The sequence below is a fragment of the Cantharellus anzutake genome (genome assembly GCF_015039405.1).
Source record: "Cantharellus anzutake strain C23 chromosome Unknown EI90scaffold_1, whole genome shotgun sequence".
In the NCBI taxonomy this organism is placed as follows: domain Eukaryota; kingdom Fungi; phylum Basidiomycota; class Agaricomycetes; order Cantharellales; family Hydnaceae; genus Cantharellus; species Cantharellus anzutake.
In genome coordinates, this window is record NW_024066951.1 from 265,494 (window position 1) to 279,368 (window position 13,875).

Sequence of the window (13,875 nt, forward strand, 5' to 3'; positions counted from 1 at the left end):
GTGGACCTCTAGCAAGATTGGCCCGATTGTGAGGTGGACAAATCCGGGCATGTTGGGATTGACATGGTAGTATATAGCAGGATGGGTGAGTCCGCTGGGTCAAACAGTGGCTGAGCCAGTGGGTCGGTCTAGCAGCTTCTACATTATATCCCAAAGGTCTGGCCAATGGAGTGACCAACATGGCAATGAACAGAATGGGTGTATGCACTCAGGGAATACCAAAGTGTAGGTATGTTAGGAGACGGGCCAGATGTTAGTGACGGAGTCAAGCTGAACTACACTGTCCCAGGTTGAGGTAGTCTGGCAGCCTTAACAACGCATCGGAAGTATCCCAATAAGATGTGGAAACAGTGTAAAGCTGGCTAGATAGCTGCCAAGTGCAACCCCGGCATCGTGAGGTATGTGACCTGCAAGTTGGGCAAATGGCACTTGAGTGGACCTCGAGGGCTTCATCCAGATGGAAGCCATCCCTTGCTTAGACTGGGATTGTTCTGCTTCTGTGCCTTGAGCTGCTATCGTAGTGCTGTTTGTCGCTCCAAGACCTGCTAGACCTATTCAATTGCGGTGGTCACCCTCTTCGGGGGTTAGGTTCTTGAGTAGATATGGTCACCTCCACCCTATACTTACTCCTGCTTGCCTGGGAGCTGGTGTCGGCCATAGAGCCATCGGCACGTGGGTAAGGACACAGCACAGCTGGTTGTCATATCCATCCCTGGCCAACGACTTCCGGTACCTCTGATCCCTCCGGTCTACCTCCGCTCCTGCTTCACTAACCTCGGAGCTCCCGTATTCCGCAATCCCCTCGGTACCCCTCGATGGTGACCACCCCCTCCTTTCAATTTATTACCTACACCTCCCTAAGTACGGAGCCCTGAAGAGTTCCGGACAGCTCCGACGTCTGCTAGCGCACTCCTGCCTCTGCTAAGCAATACACTCGCCTGCCCTGCAGAGTCCACCTTCGGGCCTATCCCTCCTTTCCGTTTCTGGGTTATCGCCTGCCTTTCCATTAACCCCGTAACCCGACTTGTCGGTAATATTCAGTTGGCTAATGTTTAACCCCGTTAGCTCCACTCCGCCATTTGCAGACCTGTCTTCACTGTAACCATATATATATCCAACTTGTACATAGGTTACACTTCAATAATAAAAATCGACTAGAGTTACCCCCTTTCGGTTCTGGTTGCCAGTTAGTAAGTTAGGGCACAGACATGTTACTTGGCACAGCGCTCTTGGCATAAGTCACTGAGGCAAAGCCCTCCGCCATGGAGACTTTCCCTCATCTCAACCTGGTCTCTGACACTAGTTACATATATGTGCCCGCGCACTGAAAACCATATCGGGAACCCTGGAACCCGTTCCGGGTATGGAATTGAGCTTGTTTGAACATGCCACCTGTCCATGGCACTGCATCTTGACCAGGCAACCGAGCAGCGGTGGGGGACGCAACCATCTGGTACTGAGAAGTGGCAGACCGTATGGGCAAGAACGGACAATCTCCTTCAGATGAACGATTCAGAGGACATGGAGGGTCCTGTCGAAACGAGCAGCCTCACTGGCTTCCATGGGTGCCTTTGACCACACTTGCCTTTGGGTGGTGAATGCAATGATGGCATACGGATTCGAGTCTCCATATTGTAATGGTGCGCAAGCCTTCCCCTGTCGATGTCTGTAAGGGATTAACCTTACTTCACTATAATTCCCATTATAGTGATGCTGTTCTTTATTTATTTATTTGTGCCGAGATATGTAAATTACATATATATACCTCGGAGTAGTTGTAAAGGCCTGGTAGCCTTTTACCTCTACCCCGTTAAATATACAGCACATTAAAGCTTGTATTTAGATGGACTACCTGAGGCCTGAGGCGAATGGGGGAACGGAACGTACCATCCCCAAAATAGTAAGCAAACCTTTCAATGTCCTATCCATAAGGGCACACAAACGAGCCTTTCTATGTGTGCCAACTCTGGTAGGGGTGGAAGATTTGAAGGGTTCGGTTTCGGGTCCATTTGATGGAACGACAGATGTTCTCATCTTTTGTATTGAGCGAGCACGATGACAGGACCTTGCCTAAGACTGGTCCGGTGCAAATCCTTTTTGGGACGATCCTCTGGCAGTGGTCCTGACGTTCTGGGAGACCAGTTACTGAGCCTCGAGGACCCAGTATCCTTTCACCCCCACCGGGCCATCTTGACAGGAATGCGGATGACTGAGCGGAGGGTGAGTGTGCAAGGACATGGGAGAATGACACTGATCTGGAGACAAGTTGATGGGGACCGATTCTCTCACGGTATAATGCTGGAGTAGTAGGGTGGACTCGATTGGAAGAGGGATTCTTCGAGGCGGTCAGGTGATGAAACCCTTTTGGATGGTGCACTGGGGTGGCTAAATTTGGCTGATGTGACGATGTGACTAAAGGCATGAGAGTAGTTGAGGGTGCTGAGGTAAATAGACAATTGGCCTGGAAACACCCATGCGACCCTTTGGGCTGAGTCAGGACGACGAAAACCTCATCTGTACTCGGGCTCATCCAACAACCCAAGGCAGTGTCTGATTTGCCGATAGATGGAGGGATGCCGAAGGTTCTAGTACCGTCGCCACTATGTTCGTGATGCCCCACAGACAATATGGGTCTCGGGTCTGTATAGCTCCATACCGAATGTAGTTCATCCAACTTGGAGCAGTTGGAGACAACCCGCAAGGCATAGGTTTCCTTCCCAATGACGTGCTTGGTCGGTCCCGTCACGTAACCAGTTGCGATGGTGGCCTGAGTGGAAACTTGAGATGCTTCACATAACAGTTCAACGAGGGTGTAAATGGACTGGTGCAATCCATAGGATGACTCGTCCCATGTGCGATTGGTTTCAGTTTGAGGATGTGAAGTTCCTCCCCTTGCGTATAATCGCTCCCAGATCGATGTAGATAACTGAGAGGTAGACAGACAAGCAGCGTTGGACGGCTGTCGTGATGTGGGGTGCACCACATCCGGTGGGTGCAACATTTCACGTGGGTGGTGCCACAGTACATGGGCTGTGCCCACCGATTCCAAATGCGGTGGTAGGGTGTGTCTCCGTTTGAGAGGTCCAGGATGCGACCTGGGCAGCTGTGCCAGGAGCGGTTCCATGCACGTCAACTCAGGCCCTGGCTCCTTCTGTGCAGGTGAGCACGCTAACTCAAAAGAATACCACGGAAGAGCGGTTGAGGTGTCCAACAAACCCAGCAAGGGTGATGGTCCAATGATGTAGCAGTATGCTGACTCTGGAGGGTGACCAGTTGGAGGATCTGGCAGATTGTGCAAGGATGCTCTGATTATGCACCGCGCTGAACTGACAGGACGAGTCGCCAACAGAGTGAAGATCACACCTGAGCCAAGTGGACACACTTGGTACTCGACTACAACTGGGGAATCCGAGAGGGTATGCAAGAATGTTGACTCAGTCGCATGTCGTATCCTCCTGGTGCATGTTGTGGTTGACAGATGGGCTGCCGCTGAACAACATAGCCCATGCACACGTGTTAGCTCCAGAGGCGGACATGAGGGGACGGCTGGAGGATTCAGCCAGTCATGAGAGGGTGCCAACTCAATAACAAGGTGCATTGAGCTGGTGGGACCAGTCACGATTGTTGGGCGTGTTGATGCTGGATGGTGTGATGACTGCAGGCGTGCTGGCTTGGGGAAGGAGTACCCGGTCAGAGAGCCTGAACGAGTGGACGAGGAGGTTAGCTGGACCGCTTGGCATGACAAGGGGATGTGATTCATCATGGTCGACCAACCAGCCGCGACCGAGTGACACAGGTGGCATGAACACTCCGGCTTGAGAGGGCATGTGAAAAGGACGACCAGACGGTCCACAGGGCACATCGTGCTAAGTAGTTTGCATGCCCCTGAGTGACCTGATGCATGCAGGCGTGCCAGCTTTATAGGATGACGCAAGGAATCAGTCAGAGGATCCGACTGGGGAGATGCCATGGTCAACAGGTGGACTATCGATGGGCTGTATGGCTCAATCGAATGCATCAACTCCATGGGACAGCACACGGTAACTGCCAAAGAATTTGGCTGGGCAGGTGAAGGTATTTGCTTGCAATCCAGGCCGTCAATGGGCGAGGTGGTTGGGAAACGACTGCCTTTGACCTCAGGTGTCAGAGACCAGATTTTAAGACGAAGGAATGTCTCCGTAACAGAGGGCTTTGGCCTCAGCGACTTCTGCCAGGAGCGCTGTGCCTAGTGACACGTCTGTGCCCTAACTTACTGACTGGCACTTAGAACCTAGTGGGGGTAACTCTAGTTGATTTATCTGCTGGGGCGTAACCTATGTACAAGTAGTGTATATATATGGTTACAGCGGAGACGGTTCCGCAATTGGCGGAGCCGGACGGAGCGGAGCTAACGGGGTTAAGACATTAGCCGACTGAATATTACCGACGAGTCGGTTCGCGGGGTTAGCGGAAAGGCAGGCGTTAACCCAGAAACGGAAAGGAGGGATAAGCCCGAAGGTGGACTCTGCAGGGCAGGCGAGTGTATTGCCCAGCGGAGGCGGGAGTGCGCTAGCGGACGTCGGAGCTGTCCGGAAGTCTTCGGGGCTCCGTACTTAGGGAGGCGTAGGTAATAAATTGAAATGAAGGGGTGGTGGTCATCGAGGGGCACCGGGAGGTTTGCGGAATACGGGGGCTCCGAGGTTGGTGAGGGGGGAGCGGAGTTAGAACGGAGGGGTCGGAGAGTCCGGAAGTCGATGGCCGGGAATGGATATGACAGTATCCCCTTCTTAGGCCTGAACCCTTGAAGGCCCAGAATTAGTAAGACGAGGGGAGCTGCACTTACAGGAAGAGAAACAATGAGGAAAATAAAAATGAAAACGAAAGTGAGGAGCAGAGGGGAAGGGAGAAATGGGAGAGGAGTCGGGGTTCCTAAGGAGCTTCGGGTCCAGGCTTCGCTGGGTACCGAGAGTGGAACGCTTCGACGAGGTCGGAGGCATGATCGAGTTCACCGGCAAGGAGCCATTGTGTCTCCTCGTCGGTCCCTTCATAGCCTAGCCACTTGACCAAGTAGAGCAACTTGTTGCGTCTACATCGGTCGATCTTGGAGTCGAGTATCTCCTCGATCTCGAACTCCATCTCGCCTTCGATTTCTACGGGAGGCGGAGGTGGCTGATGGCGATTTGGAATGGTGTTTGGGACAGATGGTTCGATCTGCGAGACATGGAATACCGGGTGAATGGCTCGCATGTTATCCGGCAGGTGGAGAGTGAGGGAGTGGGTTCCAACGCGGGCGATGATCTCGAATGGGCCGAGGTTTTTCTCGGAGAGCTTTTTGGAAGGTCGAGTGGAACGGAAGTACTTGGCCTTCACGTAGACCGAGGTTCCTACTTCAAAAGCTGGGGCAGGGCTCCGGCGAGAGTCTGCTGGGCCCTGATAACGGATCTGGGCGAGATGCATTTCCTCACGAAGGAAGTGGTGGAGGGAGTCGAGATCGACGGAGTACTCTTGGGCGCGTACCGATGTCAGGTCTCGCTCCGGGTGAACAGTGATGTTCGGGTGGTAGCCTTTGTTGGCGAAGAACGGGGAGACGCCCGTGGTGGCATTCGGAGCGTTGTTGTATGCGAACTCTGCGAGAGGCAGGAGTTCGGACCAATTGTCCTGCTGGTAGTTACTGTAAATATGCAGGTACTGCTCAAGCGTCTGGTTCATCCGTTCGGTCTGACCGTCTCCTTCCGGGTGATAACCGGAGGTGAAGTGGAGGCGGATGTCGAGGGCCTTACCAAGTGAACGGAAGAAATGAGAGACAAACTCCGGACCCCTGTCGGAGGTGACGTGGGATGGAACTCCGTGCTTGGAGAACACATGGAGGAGGAAAAGCTTGGCCAGTTCCGGAGAGGTGATGGTATCATGGGTAGGGATAAAAATGCACTGTTTGGACAGGCGGTCCACAACGACCAAGATGGAAGTGAATCCGGAAGAGGAGGGTAGCTGTTCAATGAAATCCATGGAGATGGAGTTCCAAGGACGTTCGGGGATGGGGAGTTGTTTGAGTAAGCCGTAAGGCTTATGACGGGGGACCTTGGCGCGGGCACACGAAGTGCAGGAGGATACGTAACTCTTGACGAAGTTACGGATACCCGGCCAGGTATACTCACGACGCACTAGATCCAGAGTCCGGTTTTGCCCGAAGTGTCCGGAAAGTTGGTGGTCGTGTTTGTCTCGCAAAACGCGAAGACGGAGATCGTTAGAATCCGGCACGTAAATGCGATTGTTCAGCCTTAAGAGGCCTTCGGCATCAACGGACCAGCGGGAGTTGGGGAGGTTGGGGGAAGCGAGATGAGAAGAGATTGAGGTGTCGGAGGAGAGGGAGGTTAGGATGTCTCGATGAAGAGCCTCTGTGTCGACGAGTACGGCTGCTCGGATTACTGTGGCAGCTAGGAACGTGGCTCGTAAGGACGCAGTGAGCTGCTCCGAAGTGAAGACCGGTCGGAAGTTCTGTGGGTTGACGCGAGCGTAGTCCATATCCCCTTCTTTGGGATAGACGTCCCAGCGTCTTGTCAACGCATCTGGTTTAACTCCGAGTCTTCCGGGACGGAATCGGACTGTCATGTGGAATTGGGAGAGGAACTCTGACCAGCGGGCTTGCCGCCGGGTCAAGAGTTTGGTGGTGGAGAAATACTCGAGGTTCTTGTGGTCGGTGACGACGTCGATTGGGGTTCCTGAACCTTCGAGGTAATGACGCCATGATCGGAACGCATCATGAATGGCGAGCAGTTCTTTGTCATGGGTGTCGTAATTGAGTTCCGGCGCCGAGAGTGTTCTTGAGCAGAAAGCGACGGGGCGAATCTCTCCGTCATCACAGCGAATGGAGAGGATTCCGGAGATCGCGTAATCGGAAGCGTCGGTTTCTACAATGAGGGGGGCGTCGGGTAGCCAATGCGTGAGGATAGGAGCGGAAGTGAAGGCCTCTTTCAAGGTGTTGAAAGCGGCGCGACAGTCGTCGGAGAATAGCCAGGGGGCTCCTTTACGCGTGAGGCGCGTCAAGGGGACCACAATGTCGGAGTATTGGTGAATGAAACACCGGTAGAAGTTAGCGAAGCCAAGGAAGGATTGGACATCCTTGACTTTACGGGGCTCGGGCCAATCTTGGACGGCTTTGACTTTCTCAATGGACATGGTGAGTCCGGAAGGAGAGAGGCAGTAACCGAGATATTCCGTAGTGTCCGTATGGAACTCGCATTTCTTCGGATTGGCGTATAGGCCGTGTTTGCGGAGTCTCCTAAGAACTTCTCGGACATGCTCCTGATGCGAAGCCATGTCTTCCGAGTAGGTAAGGATGTCGTCTAGGTAGACTACCACAGAAACGTCCAGGAGGTCGGCAAAGATCGTGTTTACGAATCGCTGGAAAGCCGCAGGTGCATTCGTGAGACCGAATGGCATGACAAGCCACTCATAGGAGCCATAGCGCGTGCGGAAGGAAGTCTTCCATTCGTCGCCTGCTGCGATGCGCACCAGGTGGTAGGCATGCCGGAGGTCGAGTCTGGTATAGACCGTGGCACGGCTAGGTGCGTCAAGGAGGTCGGAAATGCGGGGAAGTGGGTAGCGATCCTTTTTGGTGATCTTGTTCAGCCCTCGGAAGTCGACGCAAAGACGGAGGGATCCGTCCTTCTTGCGGACGAAGAGGACCGGTGCCGCGTGAGCGGAGGTAGCGGGACGAATGAAACCGGAGGCCAGGTGCTCATCTAAGAACGCCCGGAGGGCCTCGAGTTCCGAAGGAGAGAGAGAGTACATGGTACCCAAGGGTGGGGAGGTGCCTTCCTCAAGGTCGATCTTTAGGTCGTGCTCACGGTGCGGTGCCAGCGTCGAGGCCTTGCTCTTACTGAACACGTCCGCGAACTCGTGATACTCCTTCGGAACGGCCGAGAGGTCGACGGAATCGGTGTGGGGAGAGGCAGCCCTCAAGCGGCTTTCCTCGGAAGGGATGGTTAGGCTGAAGGATACCGATCCTTCGAGTCGGCAAGCCTTCGCGAATGCGGAACGGCTGACGAACTCGATAGATGGTAATGGAGGAGTAGCAGCCTGTGATTGAGGTGCTGGCGAAACATCAGATGGTTGGATGTCGGACGACGGCAGTGTTGCCGGAGACGACGGGGGAGAGCTCGGAGTGACTGTCTTGGTAGGTTCGGGAGTTCGGAACGTGATACTGCTTGAGACCCAGTCAATCAACGGATTGTAGCAGGTAAGCCAGTTGTGTCCTAGGACTAGGGAACATGATCCATCCAGCGATGTGACAAAGAAAGTCGTGGGGGTGATGTTTCCGGAAGCGAAGCGGAGGGGAATATCAACGGCACGGGTTATGATCGAGTTGGTGCTACTGTCGAATAGGCGTAGTTGTAGGGGTTTGATCTGGTATGTCTTCAAGGCCAGCTTTTTTACGAAGGTGTCGTCGATGAAGCAGTCCGAAGACCCAGAATCTATGAGCGCGGGTACGTTCTCATAGGAGCGGAAAAGTTTATTTTGTGTCCTACTATTGGACGGAGGAGAAACAGGAGGAGAAAAAGAAGAAGCGAAGCGGAGAGAGGTGGATCGATCTACGGAAGTAGTCGGAGGGGGTGGAGGAGAGAGTGATACATCAGCAACACTATCTACAACGGGTAGAACATTGCCCGAAGGGTCAACATTGAAAGGAGAAAATAGACCATTTGAGAGAGAAAAGGAAACGGGAATGTGGAGGGAGGATAGGTCGGAAATGGAAGACGCGTTTAAACGCACTTCTTTGAGCGCACGGAAGGAAGGATCGCAACCCCCGGTCCGTGCGGAGTCCACGGGGGTGCGGACTAATTTTTTGCTTCTGCGGAAGCGGATCCTTGCTCCTCGGTCTGGGCCGAACGGGCCTTAGATGCGCGAGAAGAAGACTTGGGACAATCCTTGACCATATGGCCAGACTGACCGCAGAACATACAAAGTTTCTCGTCGAGACGGCGCTTACGCTCTTGTGGCGTGAGCTTGCCGTTGTCTCCGAGTTTAGAAGAGAGGTCCGGTTTAACGGAGCTGGCCTCGGACTTCTTGTTGTCCTTCGGAGGCCTACTACCGGAAGCGGAGTTGAAAGAGGAGGAAGAAGGGATGGGGTCGGAACGAGAAGCGGCGGTGGACTTGTCGAAGACGTTAGAGGAAGAGGGTTTCGCGTGACGTGTAACTTCCGATTTACGCTCCCAATAGCGCGCATCGAGAGTTTGGGACAGGGTGCGAAGCTCAGAGAGAGTAGAGGGTTTACCTACTCTGGCAATATCATCCTTGATACGTTCCGGCAATCCGTTGTAGAAGAAACGACGAAGCGCGGCTTCTCCATAACCGTGGAGTTGAGAGGCGTGTCGATTGAATTCGACGACGTATTTGTTGATGTGGTGTCCGTCCTTCATGTCTAACGTCATTAGTTGAACCTCGGCGTCGCCCACAGGATCGTGAGGGCCGAAGTTAGTTTGAAGTTCGTTAACGAACTCTTGATAGTCGTTCATCCATCGCGGACGAAGCGTGGAGTTCTGGTCGAATAACAGGTCCGGCTCAAACCAATCGAGGGCCATTCCCTTGAGGTAGGACTGCGCAAATATGACTTTAGCGCGGTCACTAGCGAAAGCGAGGGGACGGTCCTGGAAGTTGAGCTCGCATTGGACCAAGAATACTCGGAGTTCTCGGGGATCCTTCCCGTCGAACTGTTCGGGTTCGCGGACCTTGGTCCGGAGAGCGGAAGATGGTGGTGGTGGTCGTCGTCCGGTGTGACGAGCCAGACTGGCAATGGCTTGGGCCAATTGTGTAATGGCCACGTTGGAGGTGGGTTCGGCATCGTCGGTGGTTGGAACAGTGGGGATGGGAGGATCAGCAGGAGGAGGGTCGACGAAGTCGGGGACCTCGGAACCGAGTCCAAAGAAGTGGGCGGGATCTATGGGTTGTTCCGTGGTGTCTCCGAAGTTGGAGTCTGCGACTGGTGATCGATTCCTAGCGGGGCGCATGATCGGAGTCGATGGGAGAGGGGTTTCAAGGTTAGAAAAGCTTCGAAACTCAACTGGGTTTCTCGCCAATCGACTAGGACCAGGCTGAGAGGGTTCTGGGGAAGGTGAAGCGGAGTTGGGGACTAATGTGCGTAGTTGCGAACGAGTGCGAAGGACTTTTGGTGCCATACAAGACGTGTACTAGTCAGGGAGCAGATAAATACTGTCAGAGACCAGATTTTAAGATGAAGGAATGTCTCCGTAACGGAGGGCTTTGGCCTCAGCGACTTCTGCCAGGAGCGCTGTGCCTAGTGACACGTCCGTGCCCTAACTTACTGACTGGCACTTAGAACCTAGTGGGGGTAACTCTAGTTGATTTATCTGCTGGGGCGTAACCTATGTACAAGTAGTGTATATATATGGTTACAGCGGAGACGGTTCCGCAATTGGCGGAGCCGGACGGAGCGGAGCTAACGGGGTTAAGACATTAGCTGACTGAATATTACCGACGAGTCGGTTCGCGGGGTTAGCGGAAAGGCAGGCGTTAACCCAGAAACGGAAAGGAGGGATAAGCCCGAAGGTGGACTCTGCAGGGCAGGCGAGTGTATTGCCCAGCGGAGGCAGGAGTGCGCTAGCGGACGTCGGAGCTGTCCGGAAGTCTTCGGGGCTCCGTACTTAGGGAGGCATAGGTAATAAATTGAAATGAAGGGGTGGTGGTCATCGAGGGGCACCGGGAGGTTTGCGGAATACGGGGGCTCCAAGGTTGGTGAGGGGGGAGCGGAGTTAGAACGGAGGGGTCGGAGAGTCCGGAAGTCGATGGCCGGGAATGGATATGACATCAGGGATGTAACCTAGCCACATTGATGTCATCGGCTGAGTTCCGCCCAGCTGGGGATTAGCCCCGGGGACTCTGCAGTTGAGATCCTCCTCGAGAGCCGGAACAACTGTGAGGACGATAGGCTCCCTTTTAACCTGAACAGATGGTCGAGATGGATGCGATGTGCGCCCATTCTGACAGGTGGTATGATCTTTTGACACATTGAACCGATGGAATGCGTTACGATCAGTGAGTGTGCTGCTGCTGAGTGATGTAGCACATGCCAGCATGCAATCCAACGGTCGATGGGTGAGGTAATTGGGAGTCGGTCGCTCCTAATACCAAGATTGTAGCTTAATCACATCAGTGTTGTCCTTTCGAGATCACTCAATGTGGCCAAATGAGAAACCCCATTCCTGTGCAAAATCTGAGTCCTCCCCAGCTGAAGTCTAGACAGGTAGATGTCGCATTCAAAGGCTATGTTGAGAGCCTGAGTACCTGTGAGGATGATGGGTTGCTCTTCAACCTGAAAGGATTGACATGTGGAGCCGCGGAAGTGTATCGGGACCAGCAAATGAGTTGTGGTCGAACGATTTGGTCCGTTTGAGCGTGCCAGCTTGGGAAGTCGACACGCAGGTTCAGCTGGAGAATCCGACTGGTCATGCGATATTACCGATTCGACCGCACAGTGCGTTGAATCGGTAAAGCACATCTTGATTGGTGTGTATGCAGCCACCAGGCGGTACAACACACGCAAGCCTGCTGACTCGGGCATGGGATGCGGAAGGGTGGCCGACTCACCAGGCGATGACACTGGCTCAATCGTTTTTCCCACCAAACCATTGGAAACCGTTGTAATCGACAGGCCAGCTGCGACTGAGCAGCACAGTTCACAGGAGCATTCTAGCCCACATGGGCGATGCGAAGGATTTGCCAGGAGACCCAACTGGGCAGGCGAAGACAGCAATTCAGGGCCCCATCCATCAAAGGACAAGGTAATTGGGAAATGGCTGTCCTTGGCATTGGCTAGGTAGTCTGGCCGCATTTGTGCCGGGATCTGAGTTCCTTCCGGCCAGGGGTTGGACACTCTGACTTCGCAGTTGAGAGCTTTGTCGTGAGCCTGAACACCAATGCTGACTGAACATGCAGTCGCTTGCCATGTCATAACAATAGGGTTCATCACAGATGGCGATCTAGCACTAGCGGGGTTGTACCGATCATACCAGTGCCCCAGCTTGTGAGGACGACATGGATAAACTGCTGGGAAAACCAATAGAACAACAGACGTGAGTGTCAAGCTAATAAGGTGCCTCGCACTGGATGGGCCATCAACTGAGGATTCTGGCAACTCAGGAGTATGGCGCAAATTAGCAACCCAGGGAACCGACTGGGCCTGCAATAACGTCAAACTGACAGCACGACGTGCTGGGCTAACGAAGTGTGTCATGACTGATGGAGAGGCCGTATCTGAGTGGGGCGGTGACCCATTTGAACATATCGACTCTGGCGGTCACCACGAGAGACCAACAGAAAGCTTCTTGGTGGGTGAGATGACAGCCAGGCGATCTGGCTCGTTTGAGCATGCCATCTTGAGTGGGTGCCGTGAAGATGCAACCCAGCAGTCCGGTTGTGCAGTCAGAAACTTCAATCCGACTAAGCAGAATATCGAACAGGAGGGGTGCACCGCACTCAATGAAAAGACCGTGACCGAACAACACTGCTTAGTTGGTTTCACCAGCCCAAGTGAGCACTGCATAAGGGCAGCTGATTGATCTGGCGGGTAATCAGGCACATGTGAGTGCAATCGTTCGAGAAGATAATGTGAGGGCCCAACTGATGGATCCGACTGGCCATTCAGGAGTATGGGATTGTCTATGTGGCTCTTTGTGCTAATCGCGAGTGTGGTGCTCGATGGACAGACCACCTCTGACGGATGTAGCGCAGACAAGCGCTCTGAGTTGTGAGGATGATGTAGAGATGCGATCAGAGATTTCGTTTGGGCAGGTGGCAACGTCTGGTTGGCTGGGTAGCGCATCGACCTGACGGTGCACGTTGTAGCCAGTGACAAACTGGTGGAGACTGGTCTACCTGGTTTGTTCGATCCCGGGTGACATGAGCAAACAGCTACACTATCCGAATGAACAGGAAAAGGTGCCGGTTCAGCCTTACAACTTGTCAAACCGATGGAGTTTGTTATACTTGACAGACAAGTCACGCTTGAATGAGATTGTTCAGACAGGCACGCTGGGTCCCGTGAGCTCCGCGAAGGGGCAGCTATGTAACCCGATTGACATGGTAAGGCCGAGGATTCGACCTTGCGACATGTAGCACTGAGGGAGTGTGTTGCAATGGATAGACAACCAGTAGCCGAACAAAGTTGCTCAGAAAGACGTGCTGGCTCAAGTGAGTGCGGCCAAGAAACAGCCAGTTGAATTGACTGAGCAGCCGGGGACCTGAACGATGACTTGGCTGCGCGGTCCACACGACACATCAACCTGGCAGCGTGCGTCGCGGTTGTGGAAGGTGAGCTGGATAGCTTATTCGAACGTGTCAACCTGCATGGATGCCACAAGGGTGTAACTGGGTGCAACTGGGCAATTGGGTGCTTAAGCGTCGATTTGAGCACACAATGTGTCGAGCCGGGGATGTGGATTGCACTCGATGCCCAGGCTGCAACCCCACGATGCGGTTCACCTGAATGTGTCGGCTCGGACAGACACTGTGAAGGACCTGAAATGGAGCTCCGCTGGCCAGACGGTGTTATTAGCTGGGCCACGGAAGGCGCCAGACTGACTGAGCGCGTCTCAGTCAATGAGCAAATGACATCTGAGCGATTTGACTCAATTGGACATGCCAACTCCGATGAGCACTGGGGCATTGTGCTGGAAGGGTGCATCAGGTTTGATGAATCTGCTGGTTGACCCGATTGAACAGGCGAAGACGATGACTCCACCGTGCAGTATGTTGATCCAGTGGTGTGAGTTGCACTCAGTGGACCAGCTTGTACTGGGCAATGTGGTGCGAACGGGTGTGCTGGCTTGGGTGAGCCCTTCAAAAGGGGAACCAGTTGATCCAGCTGGATAAGACACTTAG

At 53.7% G+C, this 13,875-nt stretch overlaps 2 protein-coding genes across 2 annotated transcripts; both read right to left on the minus strand.

Annotated features, from left to right (window-relative positions):
• Positions 1–2,142: 2,142 nt before the first annotated feature.
• On the minus strand, positions 2,143–3,827 carry EI90DRAFT_3010692 (uncharacterized protein; the record flags this gene model as incomplete). Its single annotated transcript, XM_039056390.1, has 4 exons — positions 2,143–2,209; positions 2,290–2,412; positions 2,472–3,399; positions 3,590–3,827. The coding sequence occupies 4 exons, from the start codon at positions 3,825–3,827 to the stop codon at positions 2,143–2,145; spliced, it is 1,356 nt and encodes a 451-aa protein (XP_038923705.1).
• A 6,921-nt stretch (positions 3,828–10,748) lies between these two features.
• Positions 10,749–12,229, minus strand: EI90DRAFT_3114370 (uncharacterized protein; the record flags this gene model as incomplete). Its single annotated transcript, XM_039062662.1, has 2 exons — positions 10,749–11,117; positions 11,192–12,229. 2 exons carry the CDS (start codon positions 12,227–12,229, stop codon positions 10,749–10,751), a joined length of 1,407 nt encoding a protein of 468 aa, XP_038923706.1.
• Between the last annotated feature and the right edge of the window lie 1,646 nt (positions 12,230–13,875).